Below are 26,559 nucleotides of genomic sequence, written 5' to 3'. Positions count from 1 at the left end.
TACACTTTTCAAATTTCAAACTAGTTCTTATGTTTGTCAACTAATGAATGAGGCTGATTAATATCTATGACTTATGGAAGACAACTCTAGATCTATTATCTCGATAAAACCACTGTCTAACGGAATTTTATTCAAAACTTGTTTGTACAAAAAAAAACATACTGTAAGACAACTACAGAATGAATTCAATCCATGACCAGTACTGTAAAGTTTTTTAATTCAAAATTATCATTACTGGATTAAATGTTTCTTATTGTTATAAATTACTTTTCAAGGTGATTGTTTAAAAAAAGACCAAAGAATTGTACATTTAGTAAGTATGAGAAGGCAATGCACTATAACACCCACCCCACCCCCAGTTTTAATTACTTCAAATATAAAAGATGAAGATAATGAAACAATGAAATAGTGATCTGTGGCCCGTTTAACAAAAACTTACGATTAAGGCCAACGTTGAATTCTGTTTATAACTTTTAATTTACATCATATTGAAAATGGTTTTAATCTTTTCGAAAGGAATATAGCAAGAATCATTTACTTTGCTTACTTTTATAATTTCATTCCAGTTTTTGGTCTTGATCGTACACTTTTTTGAAAATAACGGGCTATTTCAAAGCACATATAAGTTGCCCTTGAAGAAAACGACAACCACCCAACCCTCAACTCCCGGCCTTTACCTGTTATTGCCCCTAACACCATACCTATGACCAATAGGAAGGTTTTCTTAATTATCAATTCATATCTTTTATCATTTATATTACAACTGATAAAACATTTTTGAACCCATTCCCACTCATCCAATATTCAATTGGACAAGGGATGTATCTTGTCTGTATTCTTGATATGTAAGGGGAAACATATTATTACTGATCTTGACAAATTTTGATAAAGAAGTGCAAACTATCATTTCAAGAATAAAGGGAATTCAGTACTCTAATGTTTGGATGTTTAAGAACAATAATGTCGGATAAATGGGTTAATATCGTCAAAATAATTACAAAGTTTAACAGACTTATCATTTGCTAATAAAAGGAAAACGCAAGATTTAGTTGACCTCTTAATCCAAATTTTCAATTAAGAATCAAGGGATTTAAGAAAATGAATTGTTTATAATTATATACATATCTAATAAAGTATATCACCATTTTTCAAATGTCAGAATCATTGACATTTGTAGTGCATGTATAAATATGAAATAAAAGTAATTTAAAAGTACAAGAGATCCTAAAAAAGACCATTCAAGGCTGATGATTTAAATGTACATGAACGGTTACATGTGTAGACATTTATACAAGAATTTACAAAGCTCTTATAAGTGCATTGTTTTATTTAGAGTGAAAGGATACATAGATTCCTATATTTTACATTTACCTGATCGATTTTTACCCCTATTTGATAAAGCAGATGATATCAACGAAATAAATTTTTTAGTTTAATAATTTTCATATTTACTTGTATGTATGTGCTTTAACATGTATGTGCTTATAAAATAGTTGGAAAGCTACGAAATTCCTTGAATTAAATACAAAGAACAGTATTCAAGCTCAAAAGACAATTGTCAAAGAATACAAATCATACAAATCAGAAGCAAATTAAAAACGGACCTCTAAAACATCAGAGGTGAGATCAGGTGTTATAGAGGAGGAAGGATCCCCCGGCCGACCGAACACACCCACTTTGAACTCCTTAGAAAAATCCCTAGACAATTTGGTATGTAAATAATGGCCTTAATAGTATGAAAAATGTCCATCAGCATTCAGCATAATGATTCCTTGTGGTTACTGAGAAGGTGATTGTATTGACCACTGGACTTGCGAAGAGATGACTTAATGTAAGAAAGTTGATGCCATTGTTTCATCAACGTGTTTGTCAATAACTTACCTCGTTTTGAAAATTGTTTGTACGTAAAGCATGCTATTGCTTATCGAATCCATATGCAGGTGATAAAGGTTATACAATATTGCTACATAAGTTAGGGAAGCTGACGATTGAAAAGTTGGTGTCATAAAGCTTTTCATAATGCTTTGTTGTCAGATTACTCTTAATGTCTTTTTCAAGTGAAAGAAAAAAATCAAAATATGAAGCATGTGCGTTAGTCTCTGTGGTATCTTTTATTTCAAGTTCACTAGGAAACATAGGGAACTATTGTTAATTGATAATGTTTAATGAATACAAAAAAGTTCGGGGCGCAAATTGATACGCATTTAAATTTTGACAGATTGTTAGAGGACGTGGTCTTAAAACCTAGATGTTGTCAATCAGAAACTCAAGCATTATTTTAATAATACATTTTAGAGTACCTGCGTCTACAATCCGAATGCTTTTTAATGAATTAATTTTGTAAATCATAAACGACAAGGCGAGTAAAGGTTGATGTGCTAAAACTACGTCTAGGGCCCCTTTTTCTACGTCGAACTTTATCTATTCTACAATGATTTCGATAGTTTTCAAAAGTGAATAAATATGACGTCTTTTGAATCAATACTTACGATACATTATAATTATGAGGGTTATTGCAATATCTCAGACTCTCAAGACCCCATGCCAACAAGATCCGGCCTGGTTTGTCTTTTATGAATTGAGAGAAGGCGGCTCTTGGTACAACAGAGGGGTATTCATGTCAAAGGAATCTACCTTATATAGCTATTATAATTATTTCACACATAGTAGCTTACAGAGAACAGTTGTACAATCCGATGACTGAACTAAAAAACATGCCGGTTTATTCCATGTTTACATTTTTTGTCATAGACACGTGGATCAGGTCATTGAACACATTATATCTTCTACATTTCCAAACTTTTAATGGTCACCAAAGGTTTTTTTTATATATATATGAAAATATACATGAAACCTCAGCGTTTATCGTTTTGATCCAAGAAACGCATCTGAAACTTTTTTTCACTGAAATTCGAAAATACAACGTGCATTAAAAATGGATCTTAAACAAAATGCTCTTAAATATGAATTTCAGCAAGAAAGGGTGTCCTATAGCTCCCTTACTTTACTTGCTTTCAGATAGAGCCTATGGCTTGTACAATAAAATGAAAACCTCAGATAAAGGGAATCTTAATTCCTGGTGAAGATCAACAATAGTGTGTATAAAATAAATAAGTTTGCTGACGTCACATGACTCTTTAATAAAGATGAGGAATCTATTTTAAACACCTCAGATATTTAGAAGTACATGAAATAGCTTCAGGGGCAAAAATCAATTTTTCTAAAACAAAGGGGTTGTTTATTGGAAAATCAAAAGGTTGTGGTCACAAATAATCCACAAATTCCTTGGAATTCTTGAAAATCACCATAAGAGGTCGATATATTTAAGTTTGAAACATTGAATCCTTTGCAAGCGCGTGTAAAAAATTTCATTCATAGCTTATGGAACAGTTGAAAAAACTTTTTTTATCTACCGCAATTTCCTGAGAAATAAAACAGGACTTTTTGAAAAAATACATCGTATTGGCAGACAATGCAATGTAAATTTAAGATTATAAATATAAGCATTGAGATATTATTGTTATTGGCAATAAATGCATTAATGTGTTTTAATTTATTTTTATTAAACAAAATCGCAGGTTACGCAACCTGTTTGCACACATGGTTGCGATTATGAAACTATATTTTCCATATTTATGAATGCATAGAATGCTAGAAGTTACATGTTCTTTTAGCGTTTCCTTATCCACCGAAAGTGTCCTTTGTAATCAAATAATGCATAGTAACTGTGGCTGAAAAAAATTCAAATTGTATTTTTTGAAAATTCAGTGAAATTGTTGAATTTTTTATGTTTTAAAAGTACTTTATAAAAATTCATGATGTACAATGTTTTAAGTTGTTTTATAACATCTACATATATGCTTATATATGTTCCCGTGTCAAACTTTGAACCTTATGACGAGATCTAAGTACAAAACGTTAAAATGTCAATGATATACATCGCTGTTTTCTAATCATCTGCTCTTGCATTTAAATCATCTAAGGTCTGTATTTTAACTAGAGACAACTATGTAATTGTGTGGACTAGTGACATCTTAGTTCTAACCAATGCTTTTGTAATGAATTCAATTAACTCGTTTGAAGTTACACAGCAAAATAACAACGAATTTAACAAATTACAATATCGGGAATTTTAACTAATCGTGAACATATATATTCATTACATTTACATCTATTTTAGATACGTTAATAATGGTCAATTTATTTCAATTTTTCATTTCCGATTGAACACCTTTTCTTGATTATATGTATTGAATAGCCTTGTAAGAGGTAATATACATTTAATCATCATGTTACATTAGTCTACTCAATGTCGCTGATTGATAATTAACACCTGATTGATTGACCAGAATTGAAATGTTGACTTTATCTACGTCATCTTTTTTAAACAATATTTTAATTTCACACACCTCCTTATCGACACTGGAATAACACAGAATATAAGTAGTAGCAGATTATCCTGAATGTACTAAGGACCATACAATTTTCTGGTGAACTTTGAAGGTAAGTTATCATTTGTTATTGGATTCAAATTAAAACAGGTTATGCTTCTTTTAACGATGTTACATTAAGTTTACATTTTGCTCCTATTAAATGACGGTGTATGTAGATAATATAATATCATATGAGATATCACAAAGAATGGAAATTTGCTAAAATCTTGAATTCACAGTGGAAATATTTCATACTATCAAACAATATAATTAAGTTTAATGTTTGCATTTCATTGCAAAAGAAATTGAATAATTTTTTAAATTAATTATTTCAAATAGAATTTCACTTTCATCTTAGAAATCGTAAAAATTAAAAAAAAAAACAAAAAAAAAAAAACAACTTATTTATTACACTGCACTTAAAAAACTTTAAATTCAAAGCGTCTTCTGCAATCCATTCCCTGTCTTAATTTGCTTTTAATTACACAAACCTCTCTAAGCTCGTGGAAATCTCCGGGAAATATCAGCCTGCAATCTATTTTTGCATAGCTAAAAACATATTTATTAAACACATATTTCCTTCTCCCGGTTAAGGTGTATAGTTATTCACATTTACGTGCAATAAGATCTTTTTTATTTATCGTTTATCATCGTTTCCTTGTAGTTTGATTTACAAAAAAGAAGACCTTCTAGTTCAAATAAAAGACAAAATACAATTTTTAAAAAATAAAACAATTTCAACTTTATCATTATAATTACAGTACAAGAATGATTTTTTGTGTCTGATTCAAAACAAAAAATAACAAAAACATTTTGAACTCATTTGTTTTGTTTCCTTTTAAAGTAATTTTTTCTTTACAAATAACCTAACATGATGTGTTTATGTAATTGCCATTCTCGCAGAGTAATGTATAAAATAAAAATTAATAATGTCCGGATAAAAGGCATTAAAACTTAATCTAAAATTACATATGAATTAATACGATATGAAAGTATATTTGCAATTCCAATCGTGTTTTTCTAAATGACTTGCTTAACAAACACTCCATGCTGTACCAGGTCGTACGTGTCCGGCCAAACGAGAACCTTGTCGAATTTCATCCTTTTTCTTTCCATGTTATTCCTCCATATTTTCCAAATATTTACACATTTATGTTCTTGGAACAATGTTACTCTATTCAATTTTGATTGCAATTCAAAATTTCAACAACAATAGGTTATATTGCATGTACATTGAATTACTTCTGCACAATTGCAATTTAATTTTTTTTTTTTTTTTTACATAATTATCAATTTCAATTTAATTACGACAATGATGATATGTTGGTCGACTTTTCATTATTGTTAAAGAGAGTTAGGTTAAATATCTTCTGTTTGCGCATAAAAAAAATAATCTTTTCATTGATTAACTAAGAGATTTCTAGAACTTCATAATATATTATATCACTATGAATGTAAAAGAATGGTATCCTAAAAAAACACGTCTGTCTTGACTTGACGATGGCTATACATAAACAAGGAATTGATACTGTGAATTTTTTTTTAAAAAAATACCATGGAGATATTTATTAAAATACACATAATAATACTTTTTTTTAAAGATCCTTATTTTACCCCCGCTTAATTATAGTGATGGATGGACCACTAAATGACATTTAATGAGAACTTCACAGATTTTTTGTTACACCATTGTGCACCTCATAGTTTACTTTTTGTTCAGACACATATAAATAATAGCAATAGCAATACATTGACATTGCTATTCTTTCTGTAATATTGAGGGATACTGGTCACTTATCTGCAACTTCTTCTATGCGACTGAATACAGTTTATTGATACTTTCACAGATTCTTGAATTTATTACATTATAATATGCAATTGCATATATCCTTTTTAGTTTTTGATCTGACACTTATTTCGTGTCTCCCTTATATAGCAAAACATGGACTTCACCATTATATTTATTTGGGAGGTGGGGGTATCATTTTGCTCACAGTACCAAAAGCTTTTTTGCTTTGTTTTCATTTCATTGCTTAAAGGATTTTAAAGGGATTGAAAACTATGGGTTTTTTTTTTTCAATCACAGCCTCCGGGAAATTTGTTGATGGAAATACCACCTTGTTTTGTTTTATATAAACACGTTCCTCCAATCACGCTTTACCTTTCTGCATAATAATGAGTCACTGAATTTCATTATTGTATTACTTTATTAAATTGTATGTAAACTGTATTAATCCATAACTTGTAGATTCGGAACGTGCGCTGAATTCTTATAAACTGTCATCAAGGATTTGGGGCATGTTGTATTTTCTTACCTGTCGCAAGTCTGTCTGTTCAAAGAAACAAAAACTTTGGCCATACATTTTGATCGGTGGGACTTTCATATTATATATTTATATCAATACAATTTTTGGTTACCAACATATTTAAAATAGATTTGACCTACCTTTGCGAAATTTACCTGTATATTGACCAAACAAAGCATTACATTTGAATGGTTTACGCTAGAACATTTATATTTTACATTTGTATTCCATGTAATCATTTTTGTTTTCACTCGTGACCTTAGAGTTTGAACTGTAAATGAGAAACTTTAACCTTAGATATAATTTCTTTATGGCTTGAGCTAGGGATTTGACAATACAGAAGCACATTTCTTTGCATACCATTTAAAAAAAAAAAAAAAAAAAAAAAAAAAAAAAATTCCTCATGACCTTAACCTTAGAGAATGATCATCTTTTGAAAAACTTTAACCTTTAGCTTCAAAAAGTTACTTCTAGGACTTTAATTTTTATTGCTCACCTTCAAGTGAGCTTTTCTGATCAAAATTTGTCCGTCGTCTGTTGTTCTCGTTGTCGTTGTTGGGGTTTTTCACATTTTCATCATCTTCTCAAGAACCACTGGGCCAATTTCAACCAAACTTGGCACATAGTATCCTTGGGTGAAGGGGATTCAAGATTGTACAAATGAAGGGCCACGCCCTCTTCCAAGGGGAGATAATTATGATTTAGTGAAAAATTAATAGCATTTTTAAAAAATCTTCTTCTCAAGAACCACTGGGCCAGGAAAGATGAAACTCATGTGGAATTTATATAAGATAAGTTTGTTCAAATCATGACCCCCGGGGCTTGGCCGACCAAAGTTTTACATAGGAATATATAGGAAAAATCTTTAAAAATCTTCTCCTTAAGAACCACTGGGCCAGGAAAGATTCATGTGGAATCATCTTCAGGTAGTGTAGATTCAAGTTTGTTCAAATCATGACCCCCGGGGCTAGAGCGGGGCCAAAATGGCCGACCAAAGTTTTACATAGGAATATATAGGAAAAATCTTTAAAAATCTTCTTCTTAAGAACCACTGGGCCAGGAAAGATAAAACTCATGTGGAATCATCTTCAGGTAGTGTAGATTCAAGTTTCCGACCAAAGTTTTACATAGGAATATATAGGAAAAATCTTTAAAAATCTTCTTCTTAAGAACCACTGGGCCAGGAAAGATGAAACTCATGTGGAATCATCCTCAGGTAGTGTAGATTCAAGTTTGTTCAAATCATGACCCCCGGGGCTAGGGCGGGGCCAAAATGGCCGACCAAAGTTTTACATAGGAATATATAGGAAAAATCTTTAAAAATCTTCTTCTTAAGAACCACTGGGCCAGGAAAGATAAAACTCATGTGGAATCATCTTCAGGTAGTGTAGATTCAAGTTTGTTCAAATCATGACCCCCGGGGCTAGGGCGGGGCCAAAATGGCCGACCAAAGTTTTACATAGGAATATATAGGAAAAATCTTTAAAAATCTTCTTCTTAAGAACCACTGGGCCAGGAAAGATGAAACTCATGTGGAATCATCCTCAGGTAGTGTAGATTCAAGTTTGTTCAAATCATGACCCCCGGGGCTAGGGCGGGGCCAAAATGGCCGACCAAAGTTTTACATAGGAATATATAGGAAAAATCTTTAAAAATCTTCTTCTTAAGAACCACTGGGCCAGGAAAGATGAAACTCATGTGGAATCATCCTCAGGTAGTGTAGATTCAAGTTTGTTCAAATCATGACCCCCGGGGCTAGGGCGGGGCCAAAATGGCCGACCAAATTTTTATATAGGAGTATATAGGAAAAATCTTTAACATCTTCTTCTTAAGAACCACTGGGCCAGGAAAGATTGGAATCATCTTCAGGTAGTGTAGATTCAAGTTTGTTTATATGACCCCCGGGGCTAGGGCGGGGCCAAAATGGCCGACCAAAGTTTTACATAGGAATATATAGGAAAAATCTTTAAAAATCTTCTTCTTAAGAACCACTGGGCCAGGAAAGATGAAACTCATGTGGAATCATCCTCAGGTAGTGTAGATTCAAGTTTGTTCAAATCATGACCCCCGGGGCTAGGGCGGGGCCAAAATGGCCGACCAAAGTTTTACATAGGAATATATAGGAAAAATCTTTAAAAATCTTCTTCTTAAGAACCACTGGGCCAGGAAAAATGAAACTCATGTGGAATCATCTTCAGGTAGTGTAGATTTAAATTTGTTCAAATCATGACCCCCGGGGCTAGGGCGGGGCCAAAATGGCCGACCAAAGTTTTACATAGGAATATATAGGAAAAATCTAAAAAATCTTCTTCTTAAGAACCACTGGGTCAGGAAAGATGAAACTCATGTGGAATCATCTTCAGGTATTGTAGATTCAAGTTTGTTCAAATCATGACCCCCGGGGCTAGGGCGGGGCCAAAATGGCCGACCAAAGTTTTACATAGGAATATATAGGAAAAATCTTTAAAAATCTTCTTCTTAAGAACCACTGGGCCAGGAAAGATGAAACTCATGTGGAATCATCCTCAGGTAGTGAAGATTCAAGTTTGTTCAAATCATGACCCCCGGGGCTAGGGTGGGGCCAAAATGGCCGACCAAAGTATTACATAGGAATATATAGGAAAAATCTTTAAAAATCTTCTTCTTAAGAACCACTGGGTCAGGAAAGATGAAACTCATGTGGAATCATCCTCAGGTAGCGTGGATTCAAGTTTGTTCAAATCATGACCCCCGGGGCTAGGGCGGGGCCAAAATGGCCAACCAAAGTTTTACATAGGAATATATAGGAAAAATCTTTTAAAAATATTCTTCTTAAGAATCATTGAGAAAGGAAATATGAAACTTAGACGAAATTATCCTCAGGTAGTGTAGATTCAAGTTTGTTCAAATCATGACCCCTGGGGCTAGGGTGGGGCCAAAATGGCTGACCAAAGTTTTACATAGGAATATATAGGAAAAACTTTTAAAATCTTCTTCTCAAGAACCTTTGGGCCAGGAAAGACGAAATTTATGTGGAATCATCCTCAATTAGTGAAGATTCAAGTTTGTTCAAATCATGACCTCTGGGGCTAGTTTTGGGCCCAAAATGGCTGACCAAAGTTGTACATAAGGATATATAGGGAAACCTTTTAAAAACTTCTTTTCATGTACTTCAAAGCCATAATTAGTGATATTTTTCTATTTATATGGAATCATCCTCAAATAGTGTAGATTGTACATTGTTCAAATCATGACACCCAGGAGGGTTAAAATTCAAGCCCCCCCCCCGGTAAACTTTCAGTTTTGATCTGGTATGTGCTTTTTCCTAGTAGATGTGCTCAGGTGAGCGATGTGGCCCTTGGGCCTCTTGTTAATGTATGTCTTTTGACAAGACCTTTCTTATTGTTCATATACTTTTTGCCTCATAAAAAGAGTATGACCTGATACTAAAAAGTTTGGCAATTATTTCTGATGGTTCTTGCTAAGGCTATTCTGTTTTATATATGAATTTCTTGTTATAAGATTTTTTTAAACTACCAAGACTTAACCTTGGTCTTTGGCAGCTACACAGGGTGAATAATGTTTCACAAACATATACATAGTTTCCTATTGATGTCTGTAACAGAATTCTAATTTCAATTTTGACGTGGAAGGATATATATATTACATAAAGAGACAAAAACATTAAAACGATTTCATTTAAGAAATTCTTTCCTTTTCTGAATTACAAATGGCATCGTATAAATGTGGACACAGTAGGTAAATTTTAAGCAACATTTGTTGCAATTAAATTGAAATTTCCTCTTTATCTTGCCAAGACGCCCGAGGATAAAAACATGTTTGAGATGCAGTCAGTGAAATACTTATTATCATATTTTGAAGACCGAATTTAATCCCAGTTCATAAGTAATGTATTAACCTAGAAAATCCATTTTAGTGACAAGTACAAATTTGTGGCTGGGGAAAATAAGGCCACATATAGTACCTGGAAGGTCATAATCATTTATCGAATCACGAATTCCAAATGTTGTTTTGGACAAACTTTCTATTTATAGAAAACCAGTTTACTGATCTTTCTGAATATAGCTGCATATGAACAAATAACTTCTGAGTAGAGGCAAGATAAATAGTTTGGTGGACAGGTTATCGGTTTAGATACAATTGAACAGATGCATATAATTTCATTATCTGACTATCATCTCATTCATAACACGAGACGGGTTAACTTAAATGTCATTTTTCCTGTAATGTAAAGTTTATTGAAATTAAATTAACCACAGAATCATGTTCATAACCTTCAACTTTTAGGAACTGAAAAAGTCAAATCCATATATTTTCTGTTCATAATTTGAAAGTTATGTTTTTGTATTCAATACTAATTAAAGATAAAATACAAATGCTAGAAACGATTTGATGGATAGCTTAGCCTATTTTTAAAAAGAAAACCTCTAAAAATTAATTGCAGCATTAAGTTCATATATGAATCAATGTCAAAGGAAGTCGCACTCTTTCCGAGGTATAAATCTTATAGTTTACTTGAGTTAAGAGTGATGGATCTAAACAACATCTACAACCCCCCCCCCCCCCACACACACACACACAAACACACATACACAAATTTGTAAACAGGGCAAAAAACACGAACCCACGAAAATCCACAGTCGGAATCAGGTGCCTTATAATAGAAAGCTATGAATTAGAATTAGTTTTATGCCCCGTCATCTAAGATTCGGGACCGGAGCAAACAGATGTTTTGTCTGTCTGTTGGTCTTTGTATCAAACCTTGCCTATATCTTTAGAGTGTTTATTGCGAATGCTTTCATATTTCACATGCATGCATGTATATATATTGGATAAGGTATTCCTTAGCGTACCCACATAGTTTAGCTTCAGACCTTGACCTGAAATTTTGCCTACTTTTGCAAAATTTCACACTTTAACCTTCCCAATTACTTTTGGATTAGAGATTATGTACCGGTGTCATATAGTGAGACTTCCGCCATAGTGAGACTTCCCCCCGGAAGTCTGGCTATATAGTGAGTCTTCCCCCTGGGGGAAATATGGCTACATAGTGAGACTTCCCCCCATAATGACCATAGTTAGTCTTCCCCCTTCGGTTTTCGGTTTGGATTTTATATGCATTGACATAATTAAATATTTATTGTATGCTTTAGGGACCTTTTAACTTTATAAATTTTATGAAGTATTTTTAGGATTTGTATTTCATTTTGAAATTGAATTTGCGTGATATTAATGAAATTACATCACTATAAAATCAAATAAGATGGATTTGAGTTCTAATACACTTTAAATCAAATTCTGACTGTCATGCATATTTTAGCAAAGGCACCGGATGCATGGATTGGGCTTAACCCCCCTTTTTTTTAATTTATGACCGGAAAAATTGCATGAAAATGTGTGCATCCCCTGCTCATCACACCCATACATCAATTCATACAATTATTTTTTCATTTCGGTCGTGTTTTAAATATTATTTGTTTAAAGATATTTTATTAAACTGGGTTTGGACGATTGGATGTTTGAATACACGTATAAAAAATACGTAAAATTAAAAAAAAATATATACTGCATATACTGCATATCAAACAGTTAAAACGATATTCAAACTGTTCATGCATATAGAATAAATATATAAATACATGTGTATATACGGAAGATAATTTCGCCATAAATTAACACTGTTAGAATTTTTTTTAAATAATAAAACAATGTTCCGGAAACTATAATAAGAGGGGGAAGTCTCGCTATGAATGGGGGAAGGCTGGCTATAAAGTGAGCCTTCCCCCCGGAAGAACGGCTATATAGTGAAACTTCCGTGGGGGAAGTCTCACTATATAGCCATTCTTTCAGGGGGAAGGCTCACTATATAGCCAGCCTTCCGGGGGGAAGACTCACTATATAGTGAGCCTTCCGGGGGAAGCCTCACTATGGGGGAAGTCTCACTATACGACACCGGTCTTTTTTCAGGTTACAACTTTTTTTTTTCCAACTTTCGACCTTTACCTTGAATTTTACCTTTTACCTTTTAAAATACTTTATGCTAGCCATATTTTTGAACGATGGGTTCCAGATTTTTCATTTATGCCTTGTGTATTCTTTGTGGCGCGACTTTTCTTTAGGTATCAACATTTTCAATCTCATGACCTTTGAGTTTGACCACATTTGGAGAAAAACCCTTGCATATTACTTTCTAGGGCTTTCATTCCAACTGACAAGACATTTTCATTGGTACCTTTATTTTTTTAATCGGGCTTATTGCTGAAAGAGCAATTGCCTGCTTATGTCATCCTGTTCAAGACAGGATGTCAACCTCATAGTCGCCATTTTAAAGTTACGTGTAAAAATATAGTTCTTACTTTCAACCGCTTCTGAGATAATACAAACGCTAAATAAAGCAACATAAATAAAACGAAGGTTTATCTAAATAAATAAACATTAGTAGTAATGACTTTGAAAACTTCAGTCTTAAGTCAAAGAACATAGTTTTTCAGCGTAAGGATTTCTGATAATCAGTGTTATCGTAGTTCTCTACACTAACGAGGAAAAACAGGAGAAGGAACAAGACTGGCCTAATTTTGTTTACATTCAGCCGTAGTACCAGATTAATTTTGATTCTGACAAAATCGGTCCGTGGTATTTGGATCGAAAACTCACTGTTAGTGTCTGTTAATTTATTTTGCTAGTTTTAAAATAATTTTTTCATCATAATTTTTAATCTGATATTCTTGTTATTTATCTGTTAATACAAAATAAACGTATGATTCATGTAAGAAATTCATGTTACTCTGTAACCCGGGTCTCTGTACTTCTGAGTACTTTGATTGTATCATGGCACTGATGGTAGAGTTGATCTAGTTTTTGACCATCTTCAACCTTGGAATATTTTCCTAATGGTTAACCCCCTTCCCCGCAGTCACGCTTTTTAACGCATATACCATTTCCTATTTCTATCGCAAAGTCAGGCATATACCGTTTCCCGCAATCATGCATCTTAACGCACTTTAAAAAGTTCATTTAATCTTTAATTTAATGCCAATTTCCTTCTATTTTATACTTGCAAACATCTCATAAAATAGGAAAAGTTATTTTTGTATTAAAATATAACGTCATTTTTAATTTTATTTACGCTAAACATTAGAAATTAACCACCAGAAACGTGTGCCACGCTAATATTTTAGGTGCTTTATATGCGGAGATTGAAATAGTCTAAAAATGCCGAAATGCACGTTTTAACTATATTTAATGAGAAAACCGCGATACAAAAAATTGATTTGACGGTTTCACTGCATACTTTTATTATTCTTACACAAAGATGCTAAATGAAATTTTTAAACCTGTAATTTCTTAGTTTTGTTATATTCTGAATTTATTTTAACGTAAAATTGACACTTTCTTAGAAAAAAAATTTACAACATATACCCCCACTTTTGTTGCTTTATTTGCTTAAAATAGAAAAAGTTTAAATACGCTTATTGAATTTTCATTGTACTAATTGATACGCGAAGCATCTAAACAAACTTAGAGTTCATTTTATTTCATGCTGTAATCGGATAAAGATATTGGAGAAATCTACTTTAATTTTTAATTAAGACACAAATTTCAGTGCAAATATATTGTAAAATGATCAAAGTAGCATGTTTTATTTGAGCGGCAAAGAGAACAGACCTTACAAGGTGAACAAGCGCGCTACGACAAAGTTCAGTGGAATTTTTTAAATTTCAAACAAAAAAGTGAGAAAAATAACGATAACACCACGTCTTGTTGAACATGCCTTTGGAAAGGTGATGAAAGTACGCCTTGAACATTGAATAATTAATCGCCGATACGCACGTTTCTTTTCATACAAAAAATTGATTTGACGATTTCACTGCATACTTTTATTATTCTTATGCTTAATGAAATTTTTAAACCTGTAATTTCTTAATTTTGTTTAAATTTATTAAGTAAATTCGAAAAAAGTTGCTTTAAATCAATAAATACGCTTCAGGAGTACTGCGCAATGAAAACATTCCCCCTGTAAATATATTGTAAAATGACCAAAGTAGCATGTTTTATTTGAGTGGCAAAGAGGACAAACCTTGCCAAGCGCGCTAGGTTCCCAAACAAAAAAGTGTAACGATTACATAACTAGATCAGTTAGACGGGAAACTCCATAGTGAACTTTAATATAAAACAATTAAAGGTCTTACAAAGGTATGAAACAAAATCGACCAAAATACGACATTATGATAGATAACATTTGGTATCAAGGTCATTATAAAGAAAACAAAATTAACAAAATACCAGTTTTTAACAAGGTTGTTGAGAGTCATCAATATATCCAAATATGAAACCAGATACGCAGACTCTATGGTATCTTTTATTTCAAGCTCACTGGGATATATTTAATCGACAAAGGAATTAAAGTAACTGCTGTTAATTGAAAAAAACTTCTATACAATAATCTAAATGTCTAATTGAAGTCACAGAAAGTATTTGAATCGCGGACACATCTTATCGGAATATCTTATTTGGTCAATTTTTTTTTTACAATTAACTCTATAATATATCTGTTTCCTAAAAGTGTCTTTTAGAATTTTTCATTCATATTTTATCAACTATTCCTTATTTTTACTTTGGATATAACCTATAGTAAAATGTCACTGTTATTATCAATTTGATGATTTTTCAAGATGATTAACAAACAAAATAATATATTAAAATCGCATTGTACCTATATCGTATTGTTACTAAACATGCAACAAATAAAAAAAAAGTTTTCCCTTTTCCTCCCTATCACGATATTGACCATTGGTGTCTAGAGCTTATATGGTATGTATCATCAGGAAAACCCTTATGCTTTTTTAATTGAGATGGATACGCATTAAAACTTAGCAATTTTAACCGTTTGTTACAAAATCCGAAAAAATTGTGTCACCGATTAAGCATTAATGCATTAACAGTGAACAATACATATGTCAGCTAGATTACTAACTTTGTTCCACCCAAGTTCTCCCGTATATATACTGAATCATATGTTAAATTAAAAATATGTGAATTTAAGTCGTAAGTTACACCATGGCCAACACGTTGGAATACAGTTTATTGCAAAGAGAATAGTTAAGAAAAGAGAATTTAGAACTCTTATAATTCACCACTGATAATTACTTTGTTATTTAAGAGTTTTCATGTAAACTTGATGTTTCGTTTAATTTTATTCTTTCAAATTTGGAAAGGGCATGTTGTGAATAAAACCTATTAATTCGCAATCATTTCATAATTGATACAGTTTATGTGTTAACTGCTCAATTAAAATTACGTTGCAGTGTTTGAAGTCACATTGTTCTTCATAAATTTGCAAAATTTAGTGTCTTCTTACATTTTCGTTCATTATAAATTTCTGCAAAAAAGTATTTTCTTAGTATTTAAAGGGAACAATAATTAAACACTGCATAAAATATGAATGTCTTTTCATGTTCCTGACCTTTTGAAATGGGTCTTTATTTTAAAGGTAGTCTTAAATGTTAATCAATCATTTATATTTCTATTTGTGGGTTTTCAACGTATGCATGTATAAAAATTATGAATTTCATTGTCTCTACCCCCTAACTCCTGGGGCATGATGGCCGGGGCCAAAATCTCCAAATTAAGTGCCGTCTTAAAAACAAATCTTGTACTTTACTTCAAAATCTCAAGCAGTCAAGTTCTTAATCGACTGTAATAAGCGTTGAGTCCTATAAAAGATTAAGTCGTTCTCTTTGCTTTTTCTTATATTGATTAATCACTGTGAAATGTATATTAAAAGATCATTGGTAGTCTCCATATTTCATTTTATGGATCCCTTACAGTGATAACATTAATCAGGTAACCGAAAAGGCACTCAGGCCTCTTGTTTGCTAAAGCAACCACACACTAATTTCATCTGAATAAACAATTTTATATGACATATTTTAAGAAAATGATGGCAATTATCTGCATATATTAGTTTAAAGGCGTCATACTACTAGTATTTAGAATACCATCATTACCAATTGTAGATTCATGTACGTATATGATTAAAATGATGATCGTGGGATGATGCAACCTCCCCACCCCCCAAAAAAATATATATTCTTAACAATTATATTTTTTCACAACCTGTAATTTTCTAGCTTTGATATTTTCAGTTTTATTCTTACAAATTTTTATTTGTTAAAACTAAAGTTCATTCTACTAAATCTAGACTTTTTTTAAATTAAGTTTTAAAATAAATTTTGTTTCGTAGAGGGCAGCGTATAAAAGAGCACAATTAGTGCCCAACAATATTCCAAAAGATGTATATGAAAGGAAAACGCTTGCTGTGGCTTTCAATTCGACATTGAGATACTAGTATATCGACGATATTAAGAATAGTTATTTTAATTCCTTTGTCCACTCGATGTATCCCAGTAAACTTGAGATAAAGGACACCACAGAGACTGCCATATCTGTTTCATATTTGTATGTTTTGCTGACTATAGAAGATGAAGATGCAGTTTTATATTTGAATAACAAGCTAGATGCTTCAGTTTTTCTATTGTCAGCTTCCCTTGTGTATACATGTACAGTCATATTCCACTAACTTATTGTCTAATCAAGAACTTGCTCTGACTACGATTAATGCCTAGGTCACATTTCCCGGCCGATAGCCGTAGACCGGTGGTAATCGTTGGTAATCCGTGGTGTTAACGATGCCCTAACATCGGTCCACATCAGCTTAGTAGTCCTTACAGAATCAGTCACATTATCCAGCGATGTGCATATGATGGGTAATCAATGCCTTTTATGAGAAAAATTGCGTGGTTGCCGGCCGGACTTACAAGGGTTCAGCGAAGCATTGCTAATCATTAAACGATGTTCCAGGATAATCGCCCGATGTATATTACATCGCTCATACATTGGTGAACATCGTTCGTACATCGGTCGACTACGGGCCAATGTTTGGTCGAACATCGACCGATGATCGGTCGTTATCTGTTGAACACCACTCAACCTCCCGATGACCTCAGATTCAACAGATATTGGAGGATGCTCGGCCATACATCGGCCGAACCTTGAAAGATGCGTTAATGATTGATTGCCGATGAGGAGCGATGTGAGGCATCGTTGGAGACATCGCTGAATTTTAACTACCAATTACTTCCTACCGATGACCCCACCGATTCGCAAAAAAGAGTCAGTCACCGTCCGATCACTAGTGGTGCCCGGCCGGCAACCACGCCATTTTCATCAAAAAACGCATCGGTTTCTCATCGTATACCCCATCGTTGGATAATGTGACTTATACTTTAATGTTCAATCGAGACATGCTACTCACTGATAAGTTGATGTTGTTAGGTTTTCAACAATCTCGTTTAAATTCAGCATTTCGTAAACTTTATGGTCGTTATAATGACATCGTTAGCAAATATAGAATATAACTGGGTCGTATTTTGGCTCAACTGGTTCATACCAATTGTTAGAACTGGGTTTTTATTTTGAATTGACCTCGGAATTATCCGTCTACGCGATCAATCCATACGGCTCATGGCGGATGTGGCCGGTCAAAAAGGGGTTCTCCTAATTCTCCAAGGAACCTGATCCCATTCCCACCTCTTGAATTTATTTTTTAAATTAATCTAGTGTCGATTAAAGCTATGAAATTTTTTCTCTTAAAAACTTTCGATTCAATTTAGCTTCATAAGAATATCAAAACAAGTCATCTAATTAAGGAGAACAAATGGTGCTCACAGACATTTCTATAAATTGTTTGAAAACATAGCCTTCAAATACTACATGTACATGGATATTGTCAATACAGAACTCCAGCATCGTATGAATATCACTTTTAGAATACTTAAATTTTCAATCGGAATGATGTTAAACCCGTTGTAGATAGCTAATCACAAAATATGAAAATGTCTTAAATCAAAATTTATTAAAGAAAGTGTAAAATGTCCTTTCTTCACTTATCGTTAAGAATTTTATTTTCAAAAGTCATAGATTTTGATGCTTTTATATCAGAATTTAATTTTCATAAGGTTCTTTAAAGTTTGAAAAACAACTTAATTTACACCAATTCTTAAATGTTTTATAGCATAAAACGGCTAGGTGTGTTTTCCAAGCTATTAATTTATGAAAAGTAAAGAGAAAGGAAGGGGGAATATTTATTAGATCTCGTAATGTATGTTTACTTACATGAAAATTTGGAATCAAGTAGAGATATGGTATATCAGAGAAACCACATTTGTTAAATTATGACTCGTATTTTACGCGTGAGAAAAAGTAAACTATGTATATTAAATTTGGAAATGTGGAATAAAAATGACTGATTATTTTACAAAAAAATGAACAGTTTAAACTTGAACAATAAATAATTGTTTTAGAATCACGGAACCAGGAATTCGTTATTTTGACACATAAGACAGGGGAAAAGTGGCAACAAAGAAAAAAAAACGAATGAAAAAGTAAATAGATTAATATTATGCATCAATTTACGTCAATGATTCCATTTTTATTTTGAAGCATGATATATGTTCAGAATATTGAATATTTAGCGAAAACAAAAATTCCTAGCACTGCCTCCCAGATGATGATACAAAATTGCAATGATAAAGGGCATGTAAGTTTTTGTTCATAAAAAAGTGTGTGTGGTTGCTGTAATTGGCACATTATGTAAATCTATTTGCATTCTTTTTAGATGAGGCCTTTGGTATGACATTTCAGAGTGTTGATTATTTCTATATACATGTATGACATATTCCTGAAAGTACACATTGCATTATCAAAGATTAGATAAAGATGTATTTATTTTTGTTTTGTTTTATTAATAGTAAAACGTAGATTGTTAATATATTAATCGATTGTTTGTTGACAGTTCTTTATATATTGAAACTCCACCACTTTCCGATGGAGGGCAGCAAAACGGTATTTCAGAAAAGGGTGTATGCCAAGATCTTTTGCAAACAAAAACTTATGAAGTAGTGTTTATGAATAAATGCTTAGAAATATCTTGTGAACATCAAATTCAAGGATAAGTACCGTCACTTAAATTCAAGCTAGTAGATAATAAAGATACCTGGGCACAAATTTTATTCTTTGTATTTTTTCCACATGAAAGTCTTGAAGAAGATAACAGAAAATTTTGTTTCCAGAAAAAGATGAGAACAATATGGTTTCAACACACCGTCTTTCTGAATGTCTCTAGCTTTTCGTCTCTCTTTGTCTGATTCACTGTCTGCTTCAAAGTAGGCAATCAAGTTCAGACATTTGATTGGAATCGATCCAAACCTAAAGTTTTGTTATGATCTTGACAAAAGTCATGTATCTGAAAGGCTAAGTTAACTTCACAATTAAATTTTTATTTTGTTTCAGGACTCTTGTTGAGTATTTTTTAAAAATACTTAAAATTCCTAACAGATTTTGCACTCGTGTCGGAAAGTGAACTCGGAATCCCTAATATGATTCAATTAAAAGTTGAAAATGGCGTTGATGACATAAACTGTGTTATGACTTTTAATCAAAGTCATATCTTAATGAAAAGCAATATCTATGTTTTAAAAAATGAAAGTATTTAAATTTAGGAAGTTGAAGAAATATTGATCAAACTAATGAACAATTAAAGAGTGTATATGGAAGATTTATTAATATTACTTTAACATCCATTTATATATTTACATATAATGTGTGTAAGGTGTTTAACTTTGTGGGAGAGAAATAATTTGAATTAATAAAAAAAATAAATAAATATTTATATCAATAAATATATAATATAAATCCCAGAGATATAGAATATGACGTCATTTTTCTGTTTATAGATTCCAAATTTTATCGTTCCTAAAAATACTATGGTCAAGGATGTCGTCGGCGGTAAATTTAGTTCAGAATATAATTTTTTTTAATTTCTTTTACAAATATTGCATTTCATCGTTACGATTCAAGAATGTTAGGCATAAATTATATCATTCCAATTACACAATAGGTAGGATACAAATGTCACTCATTTGCATTTTGAACGAAGTTCTGTCAATTAAACATAAGTATGCGGTAAACGACTAACGAGGGTTATTTATCATATTTCCATAAATATATAAGTAAGGAAAAGATGTTTATCTTCTGCCATTTAGAAAACGGAATACTCTGATTAAGCATCAAGGTTTGTTCTTTAAATTTCATATAATATACAAGTAACTATTGTAATCAATTGAATGTAAAACTAAAACCCCAGAACAATGTCATCTTTAATTAGACATCAGATATAATAATAAATTATTATCTATAAATAAAATTGTATTTTGAAAAAAAATTAAAATCCAAATTACATGCAAATCGATTGTTTGAAAATCAAACAGGTCCATTTTCAGAAATAGTTTACATTTCTTTAAATTTTTGCCTTTCGTTCCTGCCGTTTTTTTTTTTACTTTTTCTTTAAGTTGACCGCCACAGTAGATTGCTCTTTCCGTGGGTCATAGGTTCAAATCCTGGCTTACACTTCGTCCGTTGATCCCTCGATGCGCGTACGTTGATCCCTCAATGCACAATGGACTTGACTGCCCACTGAAAATTCCTTCATTGGTATATAGTGATATCTTTATATGATTGAAAAATTCTTAAACGGGACCCAAAATACCAACATTTATCAGATTCTTTGCAGTTAATGGGGTAGGATGTTCTGCAATTCTTAAATACAGATATGATTTTTGGTAAGGTTACAAACGTTTGCATAATCGAAGGACAATTCATCATTAATGAAGTTTTAATAGACGTCGTCTATTCTATATTTTAGTAAATAACCATTTATCATCCTAAATTTGCCCAGGTGTACTCGGTTTAACCTATTTGTTCTACAGTAAGGATATGCTTGTCATAGTTACACGGTCACCTGCAGTATAACCAGAGGTGAAGGAGTCACCGAAAACAAATGGCGTGCCATCATATTTTGATGGCAGCTCTTAATCATTTTATCAATGCATTTATTGTTTTTTCCGCCTTTTAAATGACGTCTTTCATCATTTATAGCTCTGAGACTGACATAATTTATTAAAAGAAACTAAATATTACAACAATGAAATTCAAAGGTTACCTTTCTATTGAAACGAGGTCGATTTAGAACGTAACATAAACGTAATTTTATCAGATTATTGCATATAATTAAACTAGCAGGTATGCTTATACAAGCATAAACGATTAATGTAAGATATAAAAATTGTAAGCAGAACAAACACTGAACTCTGAAACTTAGATACCAGATCAGTGCAATGGCCGAGGGTATTTAATAAGTCCCTGTTGTACTTTCAAATCAACCATGTGACATTATCATTATTATGTGAAAGAAAGAAATTCATACACAAAGTGTAGATTTTTTTTTCGTTTTCGAGATCGGTCGTACAAAAGAGACACTGCTTTTGCTTCATTGAATCAACCTTGAGACAAAAACCCTTATGGAATTGATTTTGTTATGTTTTGCAGCATAAGTTTTCACATTTCTCATAAGAATTCACGAATAAAATAAATAAAATGAAACATATGGAGATAACAAACAGTATTTAAGATCAAAAGTCCATAAAACAATACAAAGTAGGAGCAGATATTTCAATTCATATGTCGACTCGATATTTCCCAGTGAACATAAAATAAAAGAACCACTGAGTCTGTCAGATCCGTTTCATATTTGGTTGTTTTACAGACTATTGCGTTTAGTAATATTCCACTTTAACTTGCATATAGTGTTTACATTGCCCAACTAATTCCATTGTTAATTATAAGAACATACTCCGAGCACGATAAGTTTTTCGACTGAAGCAGGCTACTCACACACACGTTGATGTTACAGGGATGTCAACAGTCACTATTTGGTAAAATCTATAATAGTTATAATGACCTTGTTTGAAAATATTTACTAACATTTTGTCATTTTCTTGGATGACATGTTTGAAATCAACTGTTATGCCTTTAACTAAATATGATGACGAATGCTCCATCTACTTGACCAATTGATAGAGCTCAAAGCGGTTGTGTCCGATTAACAGGGGATGCTTCCTCTAGTGACTAGTTCCCACCTTTGCGTGTGTTTGCCCTCTCACAATTTTGGATTTTTAAAGATTTTAAGATTGATCACTCTTTTTTATCTTCACCTTTTTTTTTTTTTTTTAAAAAAAGTTTCTTTGATGTCAAATGGCCTTTTATTAATTAATCACGTAGAATTGCTTGTGTATGTGTGGATACTATTGATTAAATTCGTGGGATTTCAAATTTTCTAACCAAAGTTTTTCGGAATTTCAAAAACTTATTTTAAAGAGATTCTAATATGCTTTTTTTTTTTAAAAAAACAATGCTGCATCAGTTTCTCCTCTCTTATCTTTAATGTTGTTTGAAGAGAAAAGAAAGAGGCATGGATAAAGTAACTTTAGCATGTAAATTCGGTTATCACTGATGTTGCTATCTGTTACTATTCTAGTTGATAGAAGGTCAATTACTCCACTATTGATATCATATCTATATTGACCTTGATAATGAGGTCGGTATCCTGAGCTGACAAACAAAATCATTAGAATTTGATTTCTATTTTCCAGATTTAAGTCTAAGTAAATAAATATTATGAACAATATGAGGCTTAATTTTCCTCACAAAAAGACGTCAGCAAAAATACCATAATGTATAGTATATGGCATATACTTAATTCAGTTTGATGCATTTAGAAAAAATGTTAACTTCTTAAACTACATAAAACAATGCATGGGAAATGAAGGCGTTCTTACCATCCCTCATTCTCATATATTTATGTTGTATGTGCTCATATAACATGTATACTTTAAAAAATTCGAATGTGTTGTTAATCAACAGCAGATATTTAAAAAAAAACCTCCAAACTTTTCAGAAAACGTAAAGCAACTTTTTTGCAAAATCGATTTCTGAAAACGTATAACGTAAAAAAAACAAAAACATTTTGCAACCATTACAAAGATAAATTTAAGACCATACATTTAGACACCATACTTTACAGTTTTCCATTTTATTTGCACTGGAACTCGGAAATTCCCATTTTTCGATATTCAAGGGGAAGGATGCCTGAACGACAAGAGAAACTTCTTCGACAACCTTATAATACATCTGATAATTTATAGGCTCCTTCTTTTCACCATTCCATTCTTGAATTTTTATTGGAAAAATCAGGTTGTTTTCCATATTTTTTCATTATCAGTATATTAGCAGTATATTAAAAAAGCCTAATTTTCACATTTATTGCTTAAGTGTATTGGCTTTAAAAAAAAGTTTGCATATTGGAGAAGATCGAGAAATATCAGGTAAAAGTAAAATTGAACAGCAGTTTCAACGATATATTTCATTTTATAGCATGTTGTTTTGACTAGAAATGTAATTATTCAAGTTTCATGAATCATCTGTGCGTGACTTCACTTCAAATTAATTCTTGAAACATAAAAAATGTAATTATTGATAGGTTTTTAATGAATTATTCGCACTACCACATATTGACGGTGTCAGACTTAAATTAATTCAACAGATCTGTCAGTAAATTAATTACCTGCAGCCAGTAAAAGTAAAAATGAACGTTTTGCAGTTACGTGATAAATAGACATAAAGTTGTCTCCAAAGGTTCTTCGTGACACTACACACTAGGAACAAGGAAACAAATCGCTGACGATCATAATTAACCTTGCAAATTGAAACACCAATAAATTTTCAATAATTCAATTACCTATCGTAATTACCTTTTCTTTCGTGAACTTACTAGATAAGAAAGTAACCTTGAAGAATCATGTTTTATTTTATATTTCCTTTACAGGCAGCCGTTTCCTAGATCAGTCATGACTATGCCGAGATTTTGTCTACTTTTCTTACTTGGTCTACTCTTGGTAAATTACACAGAAGCACAAAAAAGCAAATCAAAGTCAAAGAAGTTTACAGCTCTGCTACCTGTTTTTGAGCCTCCGAAGCCAAAAACTAACAGCATTGTCGAGAAATCGACAAAAAAAGATCCTGCTGCATCATTATCCCCATCCATTGAAGCTGTTGCAACAATTGAACTTGGGAAAGAAAAAGCCTCTCAACAAAATAATCCTGCAGAAATAGTTTTACCCCCCAAGCCTCTAAAACCAGTTCAAGAACCAAAAACAATCATCCAAAGTCCCCCATCAATTCCGAATCAAATTCCAAAGAAAAATGTGAAAGCTTCACCATACAGTCTGTTTCCAGAAGGACAACCGCAAAAGAAACAATCCAACACTCCAGTGCAGCAGTATCAGCCACCTACACAGACATTTTCTAGGAAGAACTCAATACAATCATTTAAGAATGCTCCATCTAAACCAAGACTAGGGAATGTTAATTTCTTTGGTTTCAAACCAATGACGTCATCAACGCCTGCTCCAACCACTCCGGCTCCACCACCTCCCGTACAGCAGAGCTTGTTTAACTTTTTCAGTGGACAAAATGGTCCTTCTCCAACCCAACAAGCACTTCCATTTCCTCTTCCATCCATGCCTCCTTACCCCGGATTGCCAAACAATAACCCACAACTGAAAAATGTGTACCGAATGATTGCAACGTGGCTAGTTTCTCACGCCATGAATGCAAATAATAATAATGCTCCTCGTGCCCCTCAACCAGTAACAACAACAAAAAGAACTCATCCACCTGCACCGATGCGTCTTCCAAATACTCAAAGACAACAACAAAAACAACAAAGACGTCACAATTTGACACCTCCACCTCAACGAAACAGAAAACAAATGAAAGCACCCAAGCACTCTCAGAAAAAGCAACAGACCCAGAGGAACAAGAAACAAGAAGAGGCTTTACGCCGAATGAGGGAGAAAGCCTACAGGGAGTACATGGATGAAGTGTTTGACGTAGACGTCCCAGACACGGCTTTTGCTAATGGCCGTATTCCATCATTTCAGGCACCTTCATTTGAATTCCCATGGTGATCCGAGAACCATTTTGTAAGTAAGTTATCATAAATAACAACATCAATTTGACTCATTTTTAATGCTTACTCAATTCTCTAGATGCATTTAAATTAAAAAAAGTATACGAAAGATAATGTCAGAAATACTGTACAAAGTCATTTTTTTTTTTATTTTAGATAGATCGTGTAATTCCAATTGAATGGAGAATCCAGGACTAAAACAAAGTTTGATTATTTATTTTCTCGGATTTACTTCATTACAAGATACAAGACGTGTTTTGACCCTCATTTTCTGTAAGAGAAAAGAACTATGTCTTGAAAAGCTGAGAAAGATAACAAACAAAGTTACATCCATTGTAGATAAACGAAGAATTCTTTATCTAATAAATATTTATATCTCAATGTAAACAATCAACGGACTTGAGTTCAAATAGCAACCCATGAAAAAATACATTATTTTGATACTCTGTTTATTTGACATTTTATTGCCAATTCCATGTGTGCAAAACAGCATAAAGTGACGAATATGAAAAATTTTAATAACATTTATTAAAATATCCTAGTTAAATTATACCTAAATGAGGTCGTAAACTACATAATGTCGTACATCAAGAATGCGGATGATATTCATTATACACGAACATGTAGCAGCTCATTATGTATTTTATATACTAAATAAATAAATACCATAACCATCTTTTGGAGATATTATTTACTTAGAGTCAGACAGAGACAGTACTGGAAAAACAACAACAGGTTGATATATTTATAATGTTTTTCTGCTTTCTTTCCAGACCTGATTTGCTTATAATTAAAAAAAAAAAGAATTGATTAATATTGCTCCAATTTAGCTTTTTTTGGGGGGTGGGGTATATTTCAGAGGGCACTGACCTAGATTTGGGAGAGGAAGTCATGT

The 26,559-nt window shown here is 32.4% G+C and overlaps 1 protein-coding gene across 4 annotated transcripts; it reads left to right on the top strand.

The window, feature by feature from the left end:
* Window positions 1–4,434: 4,434 nt before the first annotated feature.
* On the top strand, window positions 4,435–26,340 carry LOC134269301 (uncharacterized). 4 transcript variants are annotated; one of them, XM_062751498.1, is made up of 3 exons: window positions 4,435–4,503; window positions 24,519–25,677; window positions 25,821–26,340. In XM_062751498.1, the coding sequence occupies exon 2, from the start codon at window positions 24,541–24,543 to the stop codon at window positions 25,660–25,662; it is 1,122 nt and encodes a 373-aa protein (XP_062607482.1). In that variant the 5' UTR covers window positions 4,435–4,503; window positions 24,519–24,540; the 3' UTR covers window positions 25,663–25,677; window positions 25,821–26,340. The 4 variants fall into 4 exon arrangements, with proteins under 4 accessions (XP_062607482.1, XP_062607480.1, XP_062607479.1 ...); XM_062751496.1 differs by lacking the exon at window positions 4,435–4,503 and adding an exon at window positions 19,296–19,337 and having other exon boundaries at window positions 24,519–25,681; XM_062751495.1 differs by lacking the exon at window positions 4,435–4,503 and adding an exon at window positions 19,297–19,337.
* The last annotated feature ends 219 nt before the right edge of the window (window positions 26,341–26,559 follow it).

This window comes from Saccostrea cucullata, unplaced genomic scaffold, assembly GCF_032062105.1.
Source record: "Saccostrea cucullata isolate Sc308-1 unplaced genomic scaffold, CSIRO_AGI_Scuc_v1 ctg8741, whole genome shotgun sequence".
NCBI classification, from domain to species: Eukaryota; Metazoa; Mollusca; class Bivalvia; order Ostreida; family Ostreidae; genus Saccostrea; species Saccostrea cuccullata.
The sequence above is the reverse complement of the archived record's forward strand: the minus strand, read 5'-3'. Positions and strand labels throughout refer to the sequence as shown.